This window comes from Malaclemys terrapin, chromosome 8, assembly GCF_027887155.1.
Source record: "Malaclemys terrapin pileata isolate rMalTer1 chromosome 8, rMalTer1.hap1, whole genome shotgun sequence".
Classification (NCBI taxonomy): Eukaryota; Metazoa; Chordata; order Testudines; family Emydidae; genus Malaclemys; species Malaclemys terrapin.
This window is the reverse complement of record NC_071512.1, coordinates 77022281-77044487: the sequence shown is the minus strand read 5'-3', so window position 1 is coordinate 77044487 and position 22207 is coordinate 77022281. Positions and strand designations below refer to the sequence as shown.

Here is a 22207-nt window from a genome sequence, read left to right as displayed (position 1 = left end):
TGGGGAATCCCGCTGGGTGGGAGAGGTCTGGGGAAGCTTGGGTTATGGCAGGGATGGCCAACCTTTGGCTCCGGAGCCACATGCGGCTCTCAGAAGTTAATATGCGGCTCCTTGTATAGGCACTGACTCCGGGGCTGGAGCTACAGGTGCCTACTTTCCAATGTGCCGGAGCGCCGCCGGGTGAGTAAAAATTAAAAAGGCGCCTCTACCCAGGGAAGGGATTCTCGGCCAGGGATCGCGGGGGCCCTGCGGGGCCCAGGGCAAATTGCCCCACTTGCCTCCCCCACCTCTGGGCAGCCCTGATTGTGCTGGGAGTGGGAGGAGGGAAGCTGATGTGGGGCTGCTGACATATTACTGTGGCTCTTTGGCAATGTACATTGGTATAAAGCCTGGGCAGTAGAGAGCCAGGGGATCCCTGTGTGTCCCCTTGGGTGCCTGGGGAAGATGGGAGCCTGGGGACCCCTGCATGAATTAACGAACAGATGGGGATGTGTGGGAGCCGAGAGGGGTTCGGTGGGGAACCCGGAGCTTTGCAGGAAACTCTACAGACACAAGCTAAGCAGGGCCATTGGCAGGTGAGGCGCGGCCACTCCCGGGAGTCAGAACCTTCCTCTGCACTCACGGCTCCGGCGTGCGATCTCTCTGCCTCCCAGGAGGGGGCGCCAACTTCCGTTCGCGCCCCTGGTGTGCAGGGCGGCTCTCTCTCGCGGCGACGGCTCCCTCCGCCTCGTCGGCCAGGCTAGGTGCTGCGGCTGCGCACTGGGCACGGCCTTTTCCCCCAGTGCTACGGGCTGTGGACGTTGCGCTGAGCGGCCCCCGGCCTAAGCCGAGACGGGACAGAATCTGGCGCAATGGTCAGTACCGCGCCCCAGGGGCCCAGCAGGGGTAGGGGGGATACGGGCCGGTGCCCCCCCGCCCGCTGCAGCCTCCAGCGCGGCCCCCGCCGGCCCGATGGACTCTGATTGGGGAGGCGCCCGGGCCCGGCTGCAGCAGCTTCCAGCGTGGCCTAATGGCCGCCCCCGCCGCCTGGGCCCGCTGCTGCCGGGACAGGGCCGGCGGCTCACCGGGGACACTAGCCGCTGGCACGGGCCTTGCACAGCGCCTCCACTGCCGGCTCCTCAGGCCCGTGTCAGCCCCCCTCAGAGCCGCGCCGGGCTGTAGGGAGCGGCGGGCTGGGTGTCTCCGAGTGCGGCCGGCGCTGGGCCCTGTCAGCGAGGCTCCGCATGGCAACTCTTGAGCCGCGCATGCATGGCCCCGGCCTGGCTCATGTATGGACAGGGCTGTGCTCGGCGCTGTCTAGCTGCGAGTGAGACGGGGGGGGGGGCAGGACACGGGGGTTCTGGGAGGAAGCACTTGCTTTTTCGGTCTCCCTGGGTTGTTGTGAAAATGCTCCATGCCCCCTCTAGCAACTGGCTGTTGGCTTCAAATTTGGCAGCGACAGTTTGATACCAATATTCTCTTCACTCAACCTTCCCCTCGCTGCCACAGGTGGGCTTTGATGCGAATGTGCCAACTTAGTGTGGTCAGTGATAAGTAGTGGAGACTGGTTGGAAGTTTTCTTATGTTGACATTAAAGCTGGTAATTGTCCTTTTGACACTATTACCTTGCTCAAGAAAATAATTATGATTACATAGTAATAAGTGATTAAATTCGTTTATTTGGGTAACATAGTTTTAAGAAGCATCTAATTAATGAATATGTATTATACATCTAATGAGCCTCTGCAGTATTTCTCTACTTCACATAAATCCACATGAAATGAGACAATAAGATGTGCCTTAAGTTAGAATTTGAAGGTTCCTTTCCTCTCTTCCTTTGGAATAACTTCTGGTTTATAATGTGTTTAGTCTGAGAAAACACTGTATCTCCTATCTTTTCAACCCCTCCTCCCACAAACCCTTTTTAATTCACAATAGCCATCAGTAGACTTCTTGGTGCTGTGGTAATTGTGTCCAGTGGTAATTATGTTTTTTTTGTTCAAGGGGTTTGTGAAAGTTGTCAAGAATAAGGCCTACTTCAAGAGGTACCAAGTGAAATTCAGGAGAAGGAGAGGTACAGTTAATTTTTCCATAGCTCAAAATAAACTATACTGATGTATGTCCTTGCTGTTTGTTTCTCATGTCCATACTATTGTCTTTTCAGAGGGAAAGACTGATTATTATGCCCGTAAGCGTTTGGTGATTCAAGATAAAAACAAGTATAACACCCCTAAATATAGGATGATAGTACGCATTACCAACAGAGATATTATCTGCCAGGTAAGGATTTCTTTGCTTGGCTACTTGGCTACACCAAAGCACTGCCTTTTTTACCTTTATACTAAGGAGGGAAAAAAGCAACTCTGCGTTTTAAGGTCTGGTCTAACTACAGTTTTTGTCGTGGTATAGCAATGTCTATTAGGAGTGTGATTTTGATCATTATAGATAAAGCATTGCAGTTATATCATGGATGTAGGTATAAATGTGCTTATTCCCAGATGGGGAATAAGCTCTCATGGTACAAATACAATTGAACTGATGTAATTGCATCAGAGGCAGTTCAAACCCTCACTGCTGAAGCAGAAATGAAGCGGTTTTCTTAATCTTGAATGCTAGTTTTCAGTTCAGAATGATGCACACTGTGAGCTATCTCCATCTTCCTTCTGCATAAAGAAGCAAGACTGACCATGAGGTCTTGTCAGCTAGATCCTGCTCCTGCACTGTTGTGGGGTCTCCTCTCACCCCCAAACGTTCTGTTGGCTCCAGAAGCAAATGTGCTTTTAACAACTTGTCCATAAAATCCTGAATCATAGGATTTAGTTGGGGATTGGTCCTGCTTTGAGCAGAGGGTTGGACTAGATGATCTCCTGAGGTCCCTTCCAACCCTGATATTCTATGATTCTATAACACCTTTTGAATTGTGTGAATAGACTTTTCTTATCTGTGCAAATAGAACACTTTAAGCTTGGAAACTTCATATAGGTTGTTTTTATAGTCCTTAATGAGGACTATATCACAGTCCAAGTTTGAAGGAAACAGGACAACAGATAACTGCAATAAAAATGTAGAATATGTACAAATGCTGCACATGCCCCTTAGTCCTCTTCAAGTTTTTAAAAAACACTTTCCTTCCTCTTGCTGTCTGAAAGTACCACACAAATAGGGGAAATATCTGAATGCAGATGAATGGTGAAGTTAACTATCTGTAATTGCTGTCAAATACACAAAAGTGAAACTAAGAAAATAACTTGTTATCTTAACTATTGTAATAGTAGGTTTTTGGGGGGGGGGGTTCAGATAGAAGTGACTTTTTCTATTTGTCAGTTTAGCAATAGAAAAAGCAATAGAAAAAGCAGTATTGAGGCTGCATTATCACAGAGTTGTACTTCAACTCTTTACATTTTTTATACTTTTTACATTTTGAGGTTTACTTTTAAACCTTTCATCATCATGTCTTAAATGAGGAAAGATGAATAATTTAAATCTAAATTTGTGTTTTCCAAACCTGCATGTGGAGGTCTTGGCAGTACTCCTATTGACTTTAGTAGGATTTCTACATGCAGACGGGAGGCAGGTTTGAGCCAACAATATTCTAACCGGTGTGAGAATACTAACGTTTATTTTGTTGTCAGATTGCATATGCCAGGATCGAAGGTGATATGATAGTCTGTGCTGCGTACTCTCATGAGCTGCCAAAGTATGGTGTGAAAGTTGGTTTGACCAATTATGCTGCCGCCTATTGTACGGGCCTGCTGCTGGCCCGCAGGGTATGTACCCACTAAATTTGTATCTAAATGTCAAAGGGTTTGCTTCAGTAGATGGGCAGAAAATAAAGGAGTCTATCTTACAAAACAGAGGGTTCCACTTGTATATGACTTACTTGGAATTGTGTTCTAACTATTTAGTTTAAAAAACCCTGAATTTGTAGATTGATTTGATTAGCCCACCCATGTTTATTAGACAGCCACGTTGGGCAAAGTATGCACAGATTTATTTAGTGGTTCCTGTTAAAACCTTCTGACGGTAAGATTAGTATGTACTATTACTGAGAAAGCATTAATGTAGAATACCTGGGTATGACTACAAATACAGAATCAAGTTTTATGACGATTGTCTTGCAACATAAAAACACTTCATTTTGGTACTTAAATCAACTAACCTAAATGTGGAGAGAATCTGGAGGAAGACATACTTACACTGTACTGTTCCTGTTACAGCTTTTGAACAAATTTGGCCTTGATAAGATTTATGAAGGCCAAGTTGAAGTGACTGGTGATGAATATAATGTGGAAAGTGTGGATGGACAGCCTGGTGCTTTTACATGCTACCTGGATGCAGGTCTTGCCAGAACTACCACCGGAAACAAAGTCTTCGGTGCGCTAAAGGGCGCAGTGGATGGTGGCCTGTCCATCCCTCATAGGTAACTTAATCTCAGATAAATTGGTCAAAAGGGAATTTTGAAAACTGAGACTTCACATCTTTATATGCATTGTAGTGATATTTTAACTTCACCTTAGGTTAGTTGAATTCAGTGTGGCGTGACCCTGTTAATGTGGTAATTAGGTTTAATCCAAGTTGTATTTACTTGTTTTCAGTAGATGTTATTGACATTCCTCCCAAGGACTCTTGAAGTTAAGGGAGTAAGATTAATGCTTATTTCCATAAAGGTTACTAAAATACAGCAATATAATCACCTTTCACCTTGAATATCTAGTGACTGCAGTTAAGCAGAGTAAACACTTCTTACTGTTCATATTGCCATAGAAACAGTTTGTAGTAACATGTAATTCTTTTTAATTCTCTGTCTTAACTCCTATTGTCTGACTTTCTATTTTGAGAAATTATGTACACCACGTTCAAAATGATCATTGGCCTTAGGCCCTCTATACAACTATTAATGGAAACTTGGGCCAGAATCTAAAATCCATCTACAGTGGTGGCACAGGTTTCTGTGTAGAAGTCCTGGCAACCCCTGCTTTAAGCTAGGATCAGTGAACGATCATGACTCAGGGTTGTCGCCTGCATTGCCTAATTTTGATGTTTGTTGATTGCTTCTATGAATGCAGTTGTGAAAAATAGCCTGCAAACAGTAGCTGGGATAACTTAAAAGAAAGGGGGAAAGTTCAGTGTTGCTGCTTTTTTTTTTTAGGCTGTCAACCTTCTGTCGGTTCTTTAACTTGGCTGCTATATGATGATACCCCAGTGACTGAGCAGTCTGTAGTTGGTCCTCGGTCTGTGTATGATGTATGTCATTGTTTCAAGACGGGACTGATGGCAGCTAAGGATGTCAATTTGCAAGTTGATTTCTTAACTTTGCTTATAGAAAGCATAATCTGTCAGCTGGTTTAAAATTATTTTTCTTTGGTCACACTTTCCAGCTACCTATAGGGGAGCTATGGTGTATCAGTCACTTGAGACTTGTAGACTGCAGTCTCTGAATCTTAAAGAACTTCTTAAACCAACTTTGATTAGGTGATGTAAAATTCTAACCACTAACCTATAACTCGTGTTTCATAGTACCAAACGTTTCCCTGGTTATGACTCGGAAAGCAAAGAGTTTAATGCAGAGGTTCATCGCACACACATCATGGGTCAGAATGTTGCAGGTTACATGCGTTACCTGATGGAGGAGGATGAAGATGCCTACAAAAAACAGTTCTCCCAGTATATAAAGAACAATGTAACACCTGACATGGTAAGACACTATCTGTCTGTAAATGAATTGCATATTAGTAGTGGCGCTAAAAGATAATTTGTCTTGTTTAAAATTGATGCTAGGAATGCAGATACTTTGCAAAATAGTAATGTGGGCCATGTAGATGGCATATTATCAGACCAGAGGGGGGGTACTCCCAATGACAGGCCTCTGCAAACCTAGTGCTATGATTCTTAAAAGTTGGACACATTCCCTGAACCCAGAACAGCTGGTAATGAAGGAAAAATATATGACCTCTCTTGTCATACTACATGCTTCACGAAAAAGATGATAAAGGTGTGACCTGCTATCAAAAAGCTTAACAGCTTGTTAAATGTCGTTTGACAAATATCAGACCAACGAGCTATCTACCTCTTTCCATGACACTGTTCTACCAGAATAATTTGTTGCCCTTCCTCCTCCTAACTCTTCCTTACCAATGGTTTCTTGCCTGTCCTATTGTTATGTTGTTTTCCTTGTTTCCCTGAATGTTCTGTTTGTCACCTGAAAAAGCCGATTTAAATAGCAGTACAATGTGAGAACACTATATACAGCCGCTTGTTAGTTTTTAGGTATTATTATGTTAGTATCTTGTAAACCATTTTGCTAGTATGTCTTAACGTCTTGTCTTAAAATAACTTGAACTAAATTTTAGTATACTAAACATTTAAGAAATTCCATGAAAATTACAGTGAAACTTTGGCATTTACAATCTTAACTTCTTTATTCTCTGAAGTAGTTTATGCAGTTTATATTGACATGAAGTCTGTACTCCAGTCTTATGCTTACAGCAAGAACTCTTCCTTTGTGCCCATACGCTAGATTTGCTAAAGAGCTGTAAGCTTTCAGAATCCTTTCAGGGCTGACCTACATACACATTTTTACCAAAATAACTTTAGCTATGTCTACACTACAGACCTTACAGCGGCACAGCTGGACCACTGCAGCTGTGCTGCTGTAAGGTCTCCTGTATGGCTGCTCTATGCTGGCAGGAGAGAGCTCGCCTGCTGGCATAATTAAACCACCCCCAACAAGGGCGGTAGCTGTGCCAGTCGGAGACACTGTCCTGCCGCGACAGCACTGTCCATACCGGCACTAATCTGCATTAAAGAATACTAATGGTACGCTTCCATGTGTGCAATTGCCAGGAATATACTGCAGTCATGAAGGGAGGGGAAGTGTCCCTGAGATGTGGTTTAGATGCATTCCATGTTTAAAGAGAACCGCTATATTAGACAAGAAAACTTATGCTGAAGCAGTCAGAATTGTTCCTTAGTAGTGACCTAGTCCTAGTGCATAGAGCACTGTATTGGAAGTTGCGGATCTGGGTTCTATTCCTGACTGTATCACAGGTATGCTGTGTGATCTTGGGCAAATCACTACTGTTCTGTGCCTCAGTTAGCCCATCTGTAAAACAGGGATAAAGATGTTGACTTCCTTTCTAAAGCACTGAAATCTGCAGCTGAAAAGTGCTATTTAAGAACTAGGAATTTTTATTTCCAAATTTGCTAAGATAGAGGTTCTCTGTTTAGAGGTGGGTTTTAGTGCAGCTATTCTTGTATATTTCCTTTACCTCCCACAACTAAGAGGTCATCCCATCAGAAATCAAACACCCAATTGATAAATTCATCAGTTACATGGCTTAAGAATTAGTGACTCAGACTCTGCCATTCTCTCACCCCGCATTAACAATAAAATTTCTATCTTTATTGAGCCACAGCTGTACAAAACACTACCACTATTGTGAAAAATTGCATGTTTTTTTAGTTCCGATTTAGTTCATTCACACCTGGCCATTGTTGTTGATCACTGACTTGAACCAAAACCTAACTAAATGTTCCCTCAAGACATGTATAGTTTTTGGAGAAACTGGCATGACTTGAGTTTTCCTCCTTTGCCTGGGGCATGCTAAACGTTCCAGTTTCATTTAGAGAACTTCCTGAGCTAGTTCTTAATTTAGGATGAGGAAGGAGACATTTTGCAAAAGCGATGCACATAACATGGATAGACTTCAGAGAAAGGATGTTCTAGTGGTTAGGATGCTTGTCCTGGGTTTCATGAAACTGGTGCAAATCTCTGTTCCCCTGTAGACTTCTTGTGACCTTGGCCAACTAACTTCGTCTCTCTGTGCCTCTGTTCGCTGCCTGCCATGGATATTGTGAGGTGCTCATACTATGCTGTAGTAACTGGTGGGACCATCTAAGCACCATAGATAGACCAATGAGACTCTCCCCTGTAAAGAAAAAGTTTCTTTGGATTCCAAAGCCAACCATGCTCTTAGCTGAAGGATGACTTTTTTTGGTGGTAAAGTCCTATCTCCTGAGCACAAGAGTGCACTGCTGGTTGAAGGGTGGCATTTGATATCAACAGTATTTTTAGAACTTCAGATAGGTTTTGCAGCAGAAAGTTTCTGGTGTGAAATCTGTAGTGCATGTCTGTGTGCACAATTCCTGTGGGAGTTGCAGGCTTATTGCCTTTCTAAGGTGCTCCTTTGAACTGCATCTGAGGCTTTGTCTACATTGGCACTTCTGTTGCTTAAACTTTTGTCGCTCAAAGATGTGAAAAAACACTCTCCTGAACGACCAGTTTTAGCAACGAAAAGTGCTGGTGTGGACAGCACTTCATCAGTGGGAGTCACGCTCCCAGTGACTAAGCTACCACTCCTTGTTGGAGGTGGTTTTATTGTGTCAGCAGGAGAATGCTCTCCTGGCGACAAAGAGCGGTCACACAGCGCACCTTGCAACACAAGCTGTTGTAAGGTGCGCAGTGTAGACAGCCTTGCTCTGTCTTAAGTTACTTCTAAGTTACTCTTTCTGGGAGGAAGACTTAGCACCTTAGGTGGCTGTGTTCTGTTCCCAGTCTGGTTTAGACCTCTCTGTAGGACTGTTAAAGATGTTGAGAGAACACATTTGACCTCAGTATTTTTTCCTCTACTCACTGGTATGTTCTTGGCAGTGGGATGACTCCCAACTTGAATGTTAGAACTTCATTCAATGCATACATGACTTTATGGACTACATTGTATTTCTTGCAGATGGAGGAAATGTATAAAAAAGCCCATGCTGGTATACGGGAGAATCCAGTCCATGAAAAGAAACTCAAGAGAGAAGTCAAAAAGAAGAGGTAAAATTTTTCCTCCTTTGAGTTAGATATGCCTGTTACAAAGCAAATTTCTGGAGCTGCAGCATTTATGTTAATTAATTCCTCCAGTCCCTGTTTAGTGTTGAAACTAATTGGATGTTTCAGAAATGATCTAGGACAGGGGTTCTCAAACTTCATTGCACTGTGACCACCTCTGACAACAAAGTTACTACATGAACCCAGTGGGAGGGCTGGAACCTGAGCCCTGCCACCCTAGGTCTGGGGAGAGGTGGCCACAGCCCAACTGCCCTGGGTGGAGTTCGGACTTCAGCTTCAGCCCTGGGTCCCAGCAAGTCTAATGCTGGCCCTGGCGACCCTATAGGGGATCATATTTGAGGTCCATCTAGGCTAGTTGCCTGTTTGACAGTGCTGCCACCACACATCTTAGAATTATTTCCCTTAGTAGTAAACTGGATACTACAGTGAAAAACATGGTGCACTTTCATAATGTGACCAACTAATCCATTGCCTTGACCACTGAAAGAAAGAGTGCTATAGAAAGTAATCTCTGAAACACTATTTCCTAAGCATAATAATATAAATGTCACACTCATTCCTTATGGTCATGTAACTCCTGGTGTTCTGGTATTTAGATTTACTATTGCTGCCTTGTGTATTTATACCATGTTTGCATTGCAGATGGAACCGTCCCAAGTTATCCCTTGCCCAGAAGAAAGATCGTGTTGCTCAGAAGAAGGCTAGCTTCCTCAGGGCCCAGGAGCGTACAGCTGATAGCTAAGATATCTTCCACAATTTTCTATGAAGACTTTGAAAAGTACAATAAATTTATTGAACCAGCAACTGTGTAGCATTGGCTTATTGACATTTGATCTAAAGATGCTTTATCTAAATGAAAGTCCCAACAATCTATCTGAAAAAGAGGCTTACAAAATATTCTACAGCGTTAGAATCATGATGATTGTCTTCAAGGTAACTTAGTATGTTTAAGGATCCAACTTACTGTATTTCACAGACCACTGGATAATGTTATAAACTTTCATTTTGTCACCTATTGACTTCCTCACCCTGTGAATTTTTGGCACTGGCTCTATTTCTCAGTTAACTACCTTTGTCTGTAGTTCTACTGGAATTTTAGCTTTATGCATTGGAAAGTAAGATGAGATTTTAAATACACTTTGCTGACAAGTCATAGGCATTGGTGAATCTCGATAATAGCCAAAAGAAAATTAGTGTTAATTAAATGGGTTTATGTATGCATGTGATTATCCATTCCTCCTAACTAAGAATGTGTACTTAATAGTGGCAGTCAGTGTCTCCTGTAAACTGCACACATGTGGCTGCACAAGTCAGAAACTGTGCCTCTGTGGCCCCAGCAAGACTGTGGTCTGGTCCTTTAAGAACCTGCTGTACTCTGTTCAGTGCTGCGCGACACTCCTCCATGGCATGAAAGCCTTCCTCCTCCTCTTGAGGCCACGCCTGGCTGGGAGGAGGTGGTGGGACAGCTCCTTTAGCAACAGCTCTGCAGTATCCACCCAGTTCGGGGAGGCTCTGGAGTTAGTCTGAAGAGGCCAAAGCGTCTCACCCCTGCCCAGCAGTTGATTTCCGGAGATGTGGCAGTTGCTCCTGGCAGAGGGAGTTTGAAACCACTAGCCTGGGGGAGTTGCCGTTTGATGCACACAGACCCCTTTCAGAGACTCCAAGCTGGCACGTCCCACCCTCAATTTTGTCCTTAGGCAAGGGTAAACTTGCTCAAGGACAAAAATGTGTTGAGTGGATTTGGTAGCCCACTCAGTACCAAGAAAATGTAAAAGAATATTGGTGGCAATGCTAGTGTATGAGCTTCCTTGCAGAGTTCTTTCAGTTAATTAGCAAGAAAGTAATGCCATTATTGCTGTGCAATGAGAAGATTCATTGAATAATTCTTTAAAAAATTATCTACATGAAAACTAGATAATTGAAACAGTGAGGTACCTTGAGTCATGAATTATCCTACCAATGTTGATTTTAATCTCTAATATTCTTTGGAATATCCAACTTCATTTGGAGCAATTGCTACTGAAGGGAGGATGTTGAACACACACAAACAGTACTGCCAATCATACTTTCTTACTACAGGGTAATTCCATGTTTTAAAACCTTGCTTAAATTAATCTGTTCCTGCCTTAACTTTTATAATTCCAATAGTAGTATGACAACTATTGAACAGGATTGTCTTCCAATGAAAATTAAGCAGTAATGAGCTCATTAAGGAAGAAACCAATTGTCAGGTGAACTTACTGCAAAGGAAAAAAAATCAAGTTTTACAGGCTCTGTTGGGTGTGTGGGGAGAAGTAATGGTACTGGTGTAGTCTGTTTGTTTAAAAACTACTAAATTGACTATAAATTATGTAATCTAATTCTCCTGTTTCAAAACTTGCAAGGTTACCCGGAGACTTCTCTTTACACACATGTGAGGACTGCTCTTGTACCTTGCTAAAGGAAAGGTGTGGCTAGTTAAATTACAGTTCTAATATTAAGGCCACCTACTGTGGGAAGGGGGTGTAAAATGTCATGATTTATGTATTAGCACTGCTGTAGTTTTTGTAAACCCACTCAAAATAAGAACCTCCCTCTAACTCTACTCTTGAAACAAAGTTTCATTACCACTAGGTGCCACCATTCCCTCCACTAGCAGTCTAGGGTTTTATAGTGAATGTGTACATCACACAAGAGAAGCTGTAGACCTCAGCACTCTTCCCTCTAGGGAAAAAATATTAATGGTTTGCCCTGTAACTACTTCTCTTAATGGAAATTTATCCCAAAAGTCTCAATCTGATACACAAGTCCTGTACTCTGCAGAAGCTGGATCTAAATTTGTCAGCAGCTTTAGTGATAATAAATGTGACTATCACTAATATAGCATCTGGTATTTATTAAGTTCATTGACATTGTCCCCATATTTTTGATTTTAGTATCAGATTTTTGTGTTAGCTACACAGTCCAGAGATGCTACACTGGTTTACATGCAAGCTGGATTTTGTTACACAGTCATGAGTTGGAACTTTTTAAACAAAAGCTCTGGAGCATGATTCTACAACTGAGGAACACATTAGGTCCTGCTGGCAGGCAACTAAATTCCACTGGCTACCCCAACTCCAGGGCAGAGGTTAAAAAGCATCCAGCAATGCTTTCTATTCAGGGGCGGCTCTAGCTTTTTTGCCACTCCAAGCCCGGCAGGCAGGCTGAATCCGCAGGACCGGCGGACCGCCGGCAGGCATGTTGCCGAAGGCTGCCTGACTGCCACCCTCGCAGGGACTGGCAGGGAGCCCTCCGTGGCTTGCCACTCCAGGCACCTGCCTGGAGCCACCCATGTTTCTACTCTCACTAGTTATAAATTTACACTATTTCCAGTGAAAGACTAAGTGGAAGAAAGGTGCCCAGGGTTGTCAACTAATCTGCCAGTAGTCTGTTTCAGACAGCATTTTTTTCAAAAATGAAAAGTGAATTTGTAATCGTACTTAAAAGCACATGCTAATTTTAGGCACATTAGTCCCACTGATTGCGTTTGCTTAACTATCTTGAAGAGATTCCATAACCTAATGCTTCAGATGCTTTGGGTAATATTTAGTTGGCACAATAGGAATTTATACTTGATCTTACAAATGATCAATAGATTTACTACAGTGCTTGCATTTTCAAAACATTTGGAGTTAAGGGCTCAAGTCCCTTGAAACACTTAAAATAATTCCATTGAATTAGTCATCCCTTGATTACATTACTATTAAGAATAAAAACACCCATTCGACACTTTTTCTGCCACTGACAATGGACAAACACGATATGATTTATGTATTCAGTCTAAATGTTTCACTAGGGTTGAGTTAAGTGACTTGCTCCTTTTCTATAATTTAAATTAAGAATGAAATTGAAGCTGGATATCTGAAGTTTACTTTAAGATAAACCTTCCATTTAAGAAAAAGTCAAACACCCAGTGTTAATTTATAAAAAATTCTGCTGTAAAAGAGGGAAAGGATTCCTTTGATTTATTGTAAACAAAACTCTAAATGAAAGCTCCTGAAGGTGTTGCAATAGCAATAAAAATGTACAATAAACTGCATTGTTGACAAGTTTCCAGTTATCCAAAAAACATTTAAAATATTCACACTATTTTGTTCAATAGTTTCAATGCCTAATAGCCATCATAGTATTCACATTCAGATTTATGTGGTAAGAAAATGATATACTTAATGTTTGGTTTCTTTACTAGTTGCAGATATATTAGCACCTCTTCTTGGAGGGCAGATCAGTCAACTTTAAGGAGACAGCAGAATGGTAGACACTGTGCAAGAGTCAAACAACTGAATATTTACAAAAAAGCAAAACCACACCTAAAACAAGAGAATTAATACTTCCCACATAGATGATTTTACCTTCTCCAAGTATGTTTGTTATATGCCTTCATGAACAAGAATTTTGTTGAATCCAGGTACTAATAATCATTTAAGAAACAAGTTGAACACAAAAGGCCTGCAAAGCAGTAAAAAGAATTAACACTTTAAATAGTACTTTTTAAATAAAAGGTTTTTTCCTCATCTCCCTTGAACAAAAGGTAGAAGTGAATTAAGTGCTTACGAAGGGTTAGTAATGGGTGAATACCAAGCATAGTGTTCACAAGTGCTTTAGACACACACAGAGTTCTGCAAAGTCTCATTTGTGACTTGAGCCACTCTTGAGCAGTCAAGAACAGTGTGGAATGTGGGCAAATGGGAGTTAAGATGAGATCACAAGTTATTTCCCTCATGATCCAAGTCTAGTATTCACTCATTGCTTCAGAGCTGCAGAGAATAAACCTAGCATCCTGCAAAAATTTAAACAAGAACATGCCAAGGAAAATATTTCCAGTAATAAACTAATTATTAATTTAGTGCTGAGGGTAAAGATGGACCCAAAGAGAAACAAAAAACTACATAAATGAACACTTCCAAAATTTACGGAAATCCAGATCAGGATCTAGATTCTGTCCTGTGGCTTAGGTCTAGCTATAATTTAGACATTTGTTAAAGTAAACCAGGAGAAAGTAAATGCAAGACTGATCTTGCCACACAGCCTTAGCTACAAAATCAAACGTTTAGACTACATCAGTGTTAGAAATGTAGTTTGTTAGATACTTACTTCACTTAAGTCAAACTAAGGACTCTAAACATTTACTATGAGGATCTCCATTATAAAGGCTACCACACTGCAGCTACCAAAACTATTAAAGTTCTTTAACTCCTCACCCTTTTAGAATCACCTAATCCACAAAATCCTTGGCTTCAAAACTGGCTATTGCTTAACTTTCCTTATATCTTTCAAGACTCAGGCTTTGTAGTTTCTCTGTTTCCCCACTGTGTAACAGTATATTGTTGCTCTAGTATATGCAACTTTTTAAATTTATAATACATATTTTAAATTCTTAGCTCCCAACATGGCATGTTGTACCAGGACCTTTAATTAAGAACTTTCAGCTAATGTGGTAACATTCAAGATATATGTAAGTATGAGGTAAAAAGGTGAATGCAAACAAAATCTAACTAAAAATCTCTCATACTAAAATACCCAGTTTTCTGGAATACATTTTAATTGTCACACTGAGTTTAGCAATTTAAAAATTTCCCATTGTGCAAATTTTGCCATGCTAAGTTATTAGTAAACTTCATTCTCAAAATGTTCAGTTCATTCAAAAGAGTCTCTTGGACTCAAGCACATTATTTCTAATAGCGGTGGGTCTTTTGGCAAGCATTTGTAACACTACTTGGAAAAAAATAATTCTCAGTGGATATTTACAAATGAATGATGCTAGTCACAGCATTAAAAAAAAAAATTAAATTAGTCAATATGGTAGCACAGTGAATATTGACAGCCAGAGACCCCAGTTTAGGGTCTTCTGCCAAAGTGCAAGGGGAGGGCAAGCACATGGTTTATTTCCATGATGGAGCATTCTAACCACAAGGCTCTTGTAACTTCTGCCAGACAGTTCATTAAGTGGCACACTCTCTCTCTGAGAAGCACTATAGTAGCAGTGTTTGCTGGAGTAAGAGTTAGGAAAGTTAATGAATTCTGAGCTAAGAAGAAATATTTTAAAAATGCCAAAGATGCATTTGATAAAAAGTGGTAAATCTCCTATAGTGGCAACAATGTTTTCTTCTGTGGTTAAAGGTACTAAGAATCATTTGTATGGGATATTTTCTTCCACAATAAAGTTTTTAAGTTGTTTAGTATTAAAGAATGCTCCATTTCCATCTGGTTTGCTGTGACTTTAAGGGCAATACAAGAATACAGTTGTTTCTCTAACTCTTCGCGTATTTCTGACGGAGCACCGCGAAGCAGATAGTCTTTTAGTAACTGGCATACTTTTGCCAAGTTGGGCTGAATTATTTCTGTGGTACATTTCATTTTACTTTGGTCGCATAGAGTTCTACAGTCTGTACCATAAACACAGTCCAAGTCAGACTCACAGTGACGATCTTTAAGTAATTCCTTCAAATTAATTTCTGGTACAATTTTTCTCATGTCCACCATTTTCAAGTCATATTTATCATTATAACCCAAGTTTTTGGCACTGGTATCACACATAAGAAAATTCCCATAAGGTCCATGGAAAATGTCTTCCACAAATTCTAAAAGCCCTATAGCTATTTTTGCCTTTCTAGGCCATGATGGAGTAAACCACTGGTCCATGCTTCTTCTGAAACTAGAGGGAATGAAAAGTTCTGAGATCCATGGAAGGCTTATTCCATAGAGAGAGGTATATTCAACTCTTTCCATCACATAGAGATCTCCACAAAACCCCATCAATTTTGGGGTGTGTTCTTTATCCTGGAGGATCACCATAAGCAGAAATTCATTTAGCTGCAGAAGAGCCCACGCTGACTTTGCTTCTGGTAAGGAAACTCGACCATCTTTGTTTCCATCAGCAACTGACAGGATGAGATTAACCAGTTCAGAAAGATTTCCCTGTTCACCCAACTTTCGCTAGAAAAAACAAATATATATATTTAATTCCAAATACATTTTTCTTCTAAAAACTATTAAACTGGTTACCTGTCCTGTGTTTTTATATTCAATGAAGTATTTTACCCATTCTACTCAGCTGCATGTGGAACCTACAGCAGTGTCTATGGTCATACTCTGTTTTTTTCGGGTTTCAGTAATGATACATACGCAGTGCTTTTTAGGACTGTACTGAGTGTTCCTTTCATGTGTATGGTGCACTGAAAGTATGTGTTTTCTTCTTTTTCAAAGTCCTAAAAATTTGCACTTTGTCCTTAGTAAGAGAGTTTTTAATAAATTATGTTAGGTATCCTGTAATTAGAGCTGTTGATTAATCGCAGTTAACTCACACAATTAACAAAAATAATTCAATGCGATTAAAAAAATTAATCGCGATTAATCGCACTGTTAAATAATAGCTGACCAATTGAAATTTATTAAATATTTTTGGATGTTTTTCTACATTTTCAAATATATTGATTTCTATTACAACGCAGAATACAAAGTGTACAGTGCTTACTTTATATTATTATTTTTTATTACAAATATTTGCACTGTAAAAATGATAAAATAAATCGTATTTTTCAATTCACCTCATACAAGTACTGTAGTGCAATCTCTTTATCGTGAAAGTGTAACTTACAAATATAGATTTTTTTTTGTTACATAACTGCACTCAAAAACAAAACAATGTAAAACTTTAGAGCCTACAGTCCTACTTCCGAGTCCACTCAGTCTTACTTCTTGTTCAGCCAATTGCTAAGACAAACAAGTTTGTTTACATTTATGGGAGATAACTGCTGACTGCTTCTTATTTACAATGTCACCTTAAATTGAGAACAGGTGTTTGCATGGCACTTTTGTAGCCGGTGTTTGCAAGGTATTTACGTGCCAGATATGCTAAACATTCATGTGCCCTGTCACGCTTCGGCCACCATTCCAGAGGACATGCTTCCATGCTGCTGATGCTCGTTAAAAAAATAATGCACTAATTACATTTATGACTGAACTCCTTGGGGGAGAATTGTATGTCTCCTGTTCTGTTTTACCCACCTTCTGCCATATATTTCATCTTATAGCAGTCTCAAATGATGACCCAGTACATATTAGTTTTAAGAACACTTTCACAGCAGATCTGACAAAATGAAAAGAAGGTACCAATGTGAGATTTCTAAGGTTAGATACAGCACTTGACCCAAAGGTTTAAAAATCTGAAGTGCCTTCCAAAATCTGAGAGGGATGAGGTGTGCAGCATGCTTTTAGATGTCTTAAAAGAGCAAGACTCTTGATGCGGAAACAACAGAACCCGAACCACCAAAAAAAAAAAATCAATCTTCTGCTCGTGGCATCTGACTCAGATGATGAAAATGAACATGCGTCGGTCGCTCTGCTTTGGATCATTATCGAGCGAAACCCGTCATCAGCATGAACGCATGTCTTCTGGAATGGTGGTTGAAGTATGAAGAGGCATATGAATCTTTAGTGCATCTGGCATGTAAATATCTTGCGATATCCGACTACAACAGTGCCATGCGAATGCCTGTTCTCACTTTCAGGTGACACTGTAAACAAGATGTGGGCAGCATTATATCCGGCCAGTTGTAACCAAACGTTGTTGTCTGAGCAATTGGCTGAAGTAGGACTGAATGGACTTGTAGGTTCTAAAGTTTTACATTGTTTTATTTTTGAATGCAGTTATTTTTTGTACACAATTCTCCATTTCTAAGTTCAACTTTGATTATAAAGAGATTGCACTACAATACTTGTATTAGGTGAATTGAAATATACCATTTCTTTTGTTTTTTACAGTGAAAATATTTGTAATCAAAAATAATATAAAGTGAGCACTGTACATTTTGTATTCTGTGTTGTAATTGAAATCAATATATTTGAAAATGTAGGAAACATCCAAAAATATTTAAATAAATGGTATTCTATTATTGTTTAACAGTGCGATTAATCGCAATTAACTTTTTTAATTGAGTGATTAATCACGATTAATTTTTTTAATCGCTTGACAACCCTACTTGTAATAAAAACATTATGTGGTTCTTTTGCTATAAAAGTTTTGAGAGTTCAAACAACATTTCATAATAACCAGAGCTTGTTTTACTAAGATTCATCTGATTAAAGCGTGCATCTTGCAATAGTGACGAGAGATTACAACAAGGAATACAATCATTACTAGCCAGTCATAAATATGTTTTTAATATCGCTTAGTACTACTCCTATACTAATAAATGTACTTTCATACTTAGTTCTGTCACTTACTATAATAACTTTTATTTCATTGGTTTAACAAACTAGCAGGACTGCTGCGCTTTTGAATAGGGAAGTCCTGTCCTTTCTGGAATCAAAACTGTGCTACACCCATCTTTGACCAGTATAGTCAGGATATTTTTTCAAGTCCTTGTCTCCACTGAACATTTTCTGATATTGTCCTGCAATTACTCTAGCATCTCTGCAACTCCACCAATGTTAATTATAGGGGAAAGCACTAGTGTAAACCAGTCACCAACATTCTTACCATGATGTTGCATAGACCTGCTTTGAGTAGGGGTAAGTGACACTTGCAGATCAGCTGTCAGGTTTTCTGTTTGGTTTTTAAACTCACACTGCCACAGTTGCTATCACTACTGGAGCTGCATAAGTGATAGAGTAATGGAGGGAGAAGTTCAGAAAACCCTCAGTGTAAACATATCCTTAGATCAATGCTTCTATATTGGGAAAACTCGGCTGTAGACTACTTAGTAGGATAGAATAGTTTTTAGTATGATACAGAAAAAATGCAGAGGAAGAGATACTTATTTCTCTGGTCACAATTGTTAGCAAAACTGATGCTAGCAGAGTTCTAGAGAAACTGTATTTAGACACTGCTCCAATGCCAGTAGGAATAGGGCCGTAGGGACATCACTAGCATTATAAATACAACCATGTCATGGGACCAGGCTACAACACAGTTCCCAACAGTAGTTTAAGAAAGACTTTAAGGGCCAAAAACAGGTTCAAGCCTTAAACATGTGAAAGTTGCATGCTAGTTTCCATTCCAATAACTATCCTGCCACCTCCACCCCTCTGTTTTTGTTTTTCTTTTAAATTACTCATGATTGTCTCTAACATGTAACTCTGGATCTAAAATTTTTCATGCTTATGTGATCTACTCACCAGCAACCACTGTAGCCTAGAACATAATTGAGTTTTTCCACAATCACAGTAGATTCTTAAAGTGAAAAAATATGAAAATTGTTCTCAAAGCTAAAATAGAAGGTCATCCCTAACCTAACTTGAATTGTAGCTTAGTAGGTTTTGACTTTACATTTAATTTGTGTACTCTTCTTGCTGAAAACAAATGAACAGGCAAAAAAGAGAGGCCAAAAAAAAATTTTTTTTGAATAAAAAATAAATGTGGTGAGAATGAGCATCTATGCTCATTTTCTCTTCTCTGACATAACACTTGGACCACAGCTCATAGCGCCGAGAAGCAATATACTTACTTTAAAAAGACCATATACCATTTCTTTGAATTTCTGAACAGTAGTTCCTCTAGTTGGTTTATCAAACAGAACTATTTCTTTTCTTGGTTCCAGTTCAGTTCCAAGATCAAGATGAATAGTTTCTTCCATCTGGCATTTTATGACACCTTGTAGATTACCCCAGATTCCTAAATACATCTATGTAGAAAAAAGGCAATGAGATAGTTACATAAAAATTTCCTCAAAAGCTCTCCTGTCTTCTACTGTCCTGAGTCAGAATGCTGGGTTTGCTCATGGAAACTGCAAGGAGCCAGCATTCAGACTGGTATTGGCAGCTCCCTGTACAATGTGCCACTTTAAAACATATTTAAGAGAGACCACTGCATCCAAATATGATTTTAAAGAGCAACATGCCCATGCTCCATAAAAGTGTGCTTTATACAATGGCAACAGCAACTTCTCCATTAAGGCTGATAAGAGGCATTTATTTTGGTTTCATGGTGCAGGATGGGAGAGAGGAAGCACGCTGTACTGGAACACAGGCACTCTGTCAAAACCTTTAATGGATGTGGAGTGTCAGCAATTTTGGAAGTGACCGTGTAATGAACGTAAGAACATAAGAATGGCCCTACTGGGTCAGACCAAAGGTCCATCTAGCCCAGTATCCTGTCTTCCCACAGTGGCCAGTGCCAGGTGCCCCAGAACAGGTAATCATCAAGTGATCCATCCCCTGTCGTCCATTCCCAGCTTCTGGCAAACAGGCTAGGGACACCATTCCTGCCCATTCTGGCTAATAGCCATTGATGGACCTATCTTCCATGAATTTACAGACACTCCCCAACTTACGCAAGTGTTCGGTTCCGGAACGCCTTGCGTAACTCAAATTTTGCGTAAGTCAGAAATGTATACCCAACCATTACAAAGGGAAAAAAAAAAAAAGACCTCCTGTTTCTAGCTTACGGAACTTTTTCCATAAGTGCGGATTTACATAAGTCGGATTTGCGAAACCCAGGGGGCATCTGTACCTAGTTCTTTTTTGAACCCTGTTATGGTCTTGGCCTTCACAACATTCTCTGATAAGGAGTTCCACAGGTTGACTGTGCATTGTGTGAAAAATACTCTCTTCTATTTGTTTTAAACCTGCTGCCTATTAATTTCATTTGGTGACCCTAGTTCTTGTGTTATGAGAAGTAGTAAACAAAACACTTCCTTAAGTTTCCTTCTACTTTCTCTACGCCAGTCATGATTTTATAGACTTCAATCATATCTCCCCTTAGCCGTCTCTTTTCCAAGCTGAAAAGTCCCAGTCTTATTAATCTCTCCTCATACGGAAGCTGTTCCATACCCCTAATCATTTTTGTTGCCCTTTTCTGAACCTTTTCCAATTTCAATATATAATTTTTGAGATGGGACGACCACATCTGCACATAGTATTCAAGATATGGGTGTACCATAGATTTATATGGCGGCAACATGGTATTTTCTGTCCTATTATCTATCCCTTTCTTAATTATTCCCAGCATTCTGTTCGCTTTTTTGACTGCCACTGCACATTGAGTGGATGTTTTCAGACAACTATCCACAATGTCTCCAAGATCTCTTTCTTGAGTGGTAACAGCTAATTTAAACCCCATCATTTTATATATATAGTTGGGATTATGAAATGGGATTTCATAGCTGCTCTAGTGCAGGGTCCACACCAAGTACAGGTTTATTGTACATTTAAAGTTTCAGTATTTTAAAAGTGGCATTTGTAAAATTAGAGAAGTAGAGTTTTACACAGTATTACAAAGCATACATACACTTCTGCATAATATGATATGCCAAATCATCAAATACACTAAGAAACACCAAATCTATACATTTATTAGACTGTAGTATTTATCTAAATCACTGTAAAAGGTAAATCTCTCTCCTCATTTCCTCCACCACCCAATTTATCACAGATTTGCTGAACCTAGCATATTGGATTTAAAATGCCTAGAGTTAAAAATGATTGAGTGGCAAACATCCTATTTCATGGAAACAGAAATGTGAATTAAATACAAAATTCAGACAAGTATAATCCTTGTAAAATGGAATCAAACATTATTCTGAATTGTTGTCTGCTGTTTCTATATTGGTTGACAGCTCAGATTTCTCACTTTTAGAATGGGATTATAAATGCTGTTCCAACTGGATCCCTAGTTTAAAATTCTCATCCCTTGAATATCTCAGTCAGCAAAACTTTAAATAAGTAAAAATTTAACTGAAGTCAAGTCATTTTATAATAAGGTCTGTTTAATATCCTGCAAAAACCAAACAAAGCCCAAACCCGGTTTAGATAAAGAATCATATGATTAGCTCATATAAATAAAGTCATACCTGGTTATTGGGTTTTGTTGACAAACATTTTCCAAAATACAGAGTTTCTTTAGCGCAAAGACTACTACATGCTGATCCATCAATAACTCCAGTCTTATATTTATCACACTGAAAGACAAAGAGGAAAATAGTTTCTAGAAAGAACTGAAGAATAGAAAGAGGAAACAATACACCTGTTGGCTTTTCCAATATCTATGCTTTTATCCTGTAAAATTAGGGGGGGAAAGCTGTACAAACTCTGAAACGTGTCTGTGGTACAAAAAAATATTCAGATATGCCCCAATTCTGAAAGTTGCTCTGCAGAGGTGAACCCCCTGCATCTGCTGTAGAAGTAGAAATACATATTAGCAGACCCCCATGTAAAAGCAGAGATACATGTTAGCAGATGCCTTAACAAGTTTGAGGCATTAGTAATATTCTGCTGTATTCTATTCTATATAGGAATAGAATACAGCAGAATATTGAAGCTAATGGGGCTCTGCGCAGGCCCAGGGGTCTACCTGCATGGAGCAGTTTGCAAGATCAGGGCCTTATTGGGTCAATGATTCAAACTGAGAGACAGACTGGGAGCTTTTACACTCGA

General features: G+C 40.0%; 2 protein-coding genes and 1 non-coding gene across 5 annotated transcripts in view; 2 read left to right on the top strand and 1 right to left on the bottom strand.

Annotated features, from left to right (window-relative positions):
- The first annotated feature begins 746 nt into the window (after positions 1-746).
- Positions 747-9616, top strand: RPL5 (ribosomal protein L5). Of its 2 annotated transcripts, XM_054038171.1 has the most exons (8): positions 747-854; positions 1984-2053; positions 2144-2259; positions 3612-3746; positions 4197-4399; positions 5497-5674; positions 8709-8797; positions 9455-9616. In XM_054038171.1, exons 1-8 carry the CDS (start codon positions 852-854, stop codon positions 9552-9554), a joined length of 894 nt encoding a protein of 297 aa, XP_053894146.1. In that variant the 5' UTR covers positions 747-851; the 3' UTR covers positions 9555-9616. The 2 variants fall into 2 exon arrangements, with proteins under 2 accessions (XP_053894146.1, XP_053894145.1); XM_054038170.1 differs by lacking the exon at positions 747-854 and having other exon boundaries at positions 1951-2053.
- Positions 5163-5258, top strand: LOC128842628 (small nucleolar RNA SNORD21). Its single transcript, XR_008446052.1, has one exon. It is a non-coding gene; the product is annotated as a small nucleolar RNA SNORD21 (small nucleolar RNA).
- Positions 9617-12783: 3167 nt separating the features above from the next.
- The window catches only part of DIPK1A (divergent protein kinase domain 1A), a 66299-nt gene continuing 56875 nt past the window's right edge, over positions 12784-22207 (bottom strand). For both annotated transcript variants that reach the window (XM_054038169.1, XM_054038168.1), the window contains 3 exons: positions 21625-21732; positions 19282-19458; positions 12784-15769 (listed from right to left, as the gene is read on the bottom strand). In XM_054038169.1, the coding sequence (XP_053894144.1) occupies positions 14957-15769; positions 19282-19458; positions 21625-21732 (1098 nt within the window). In that variant the 3' untranslated portion in view covers positions 12784-14956. The remainder of the gene's footprint in view (positions 15770-19281; positions 19459-21624; positions 21733-22207) is intronic.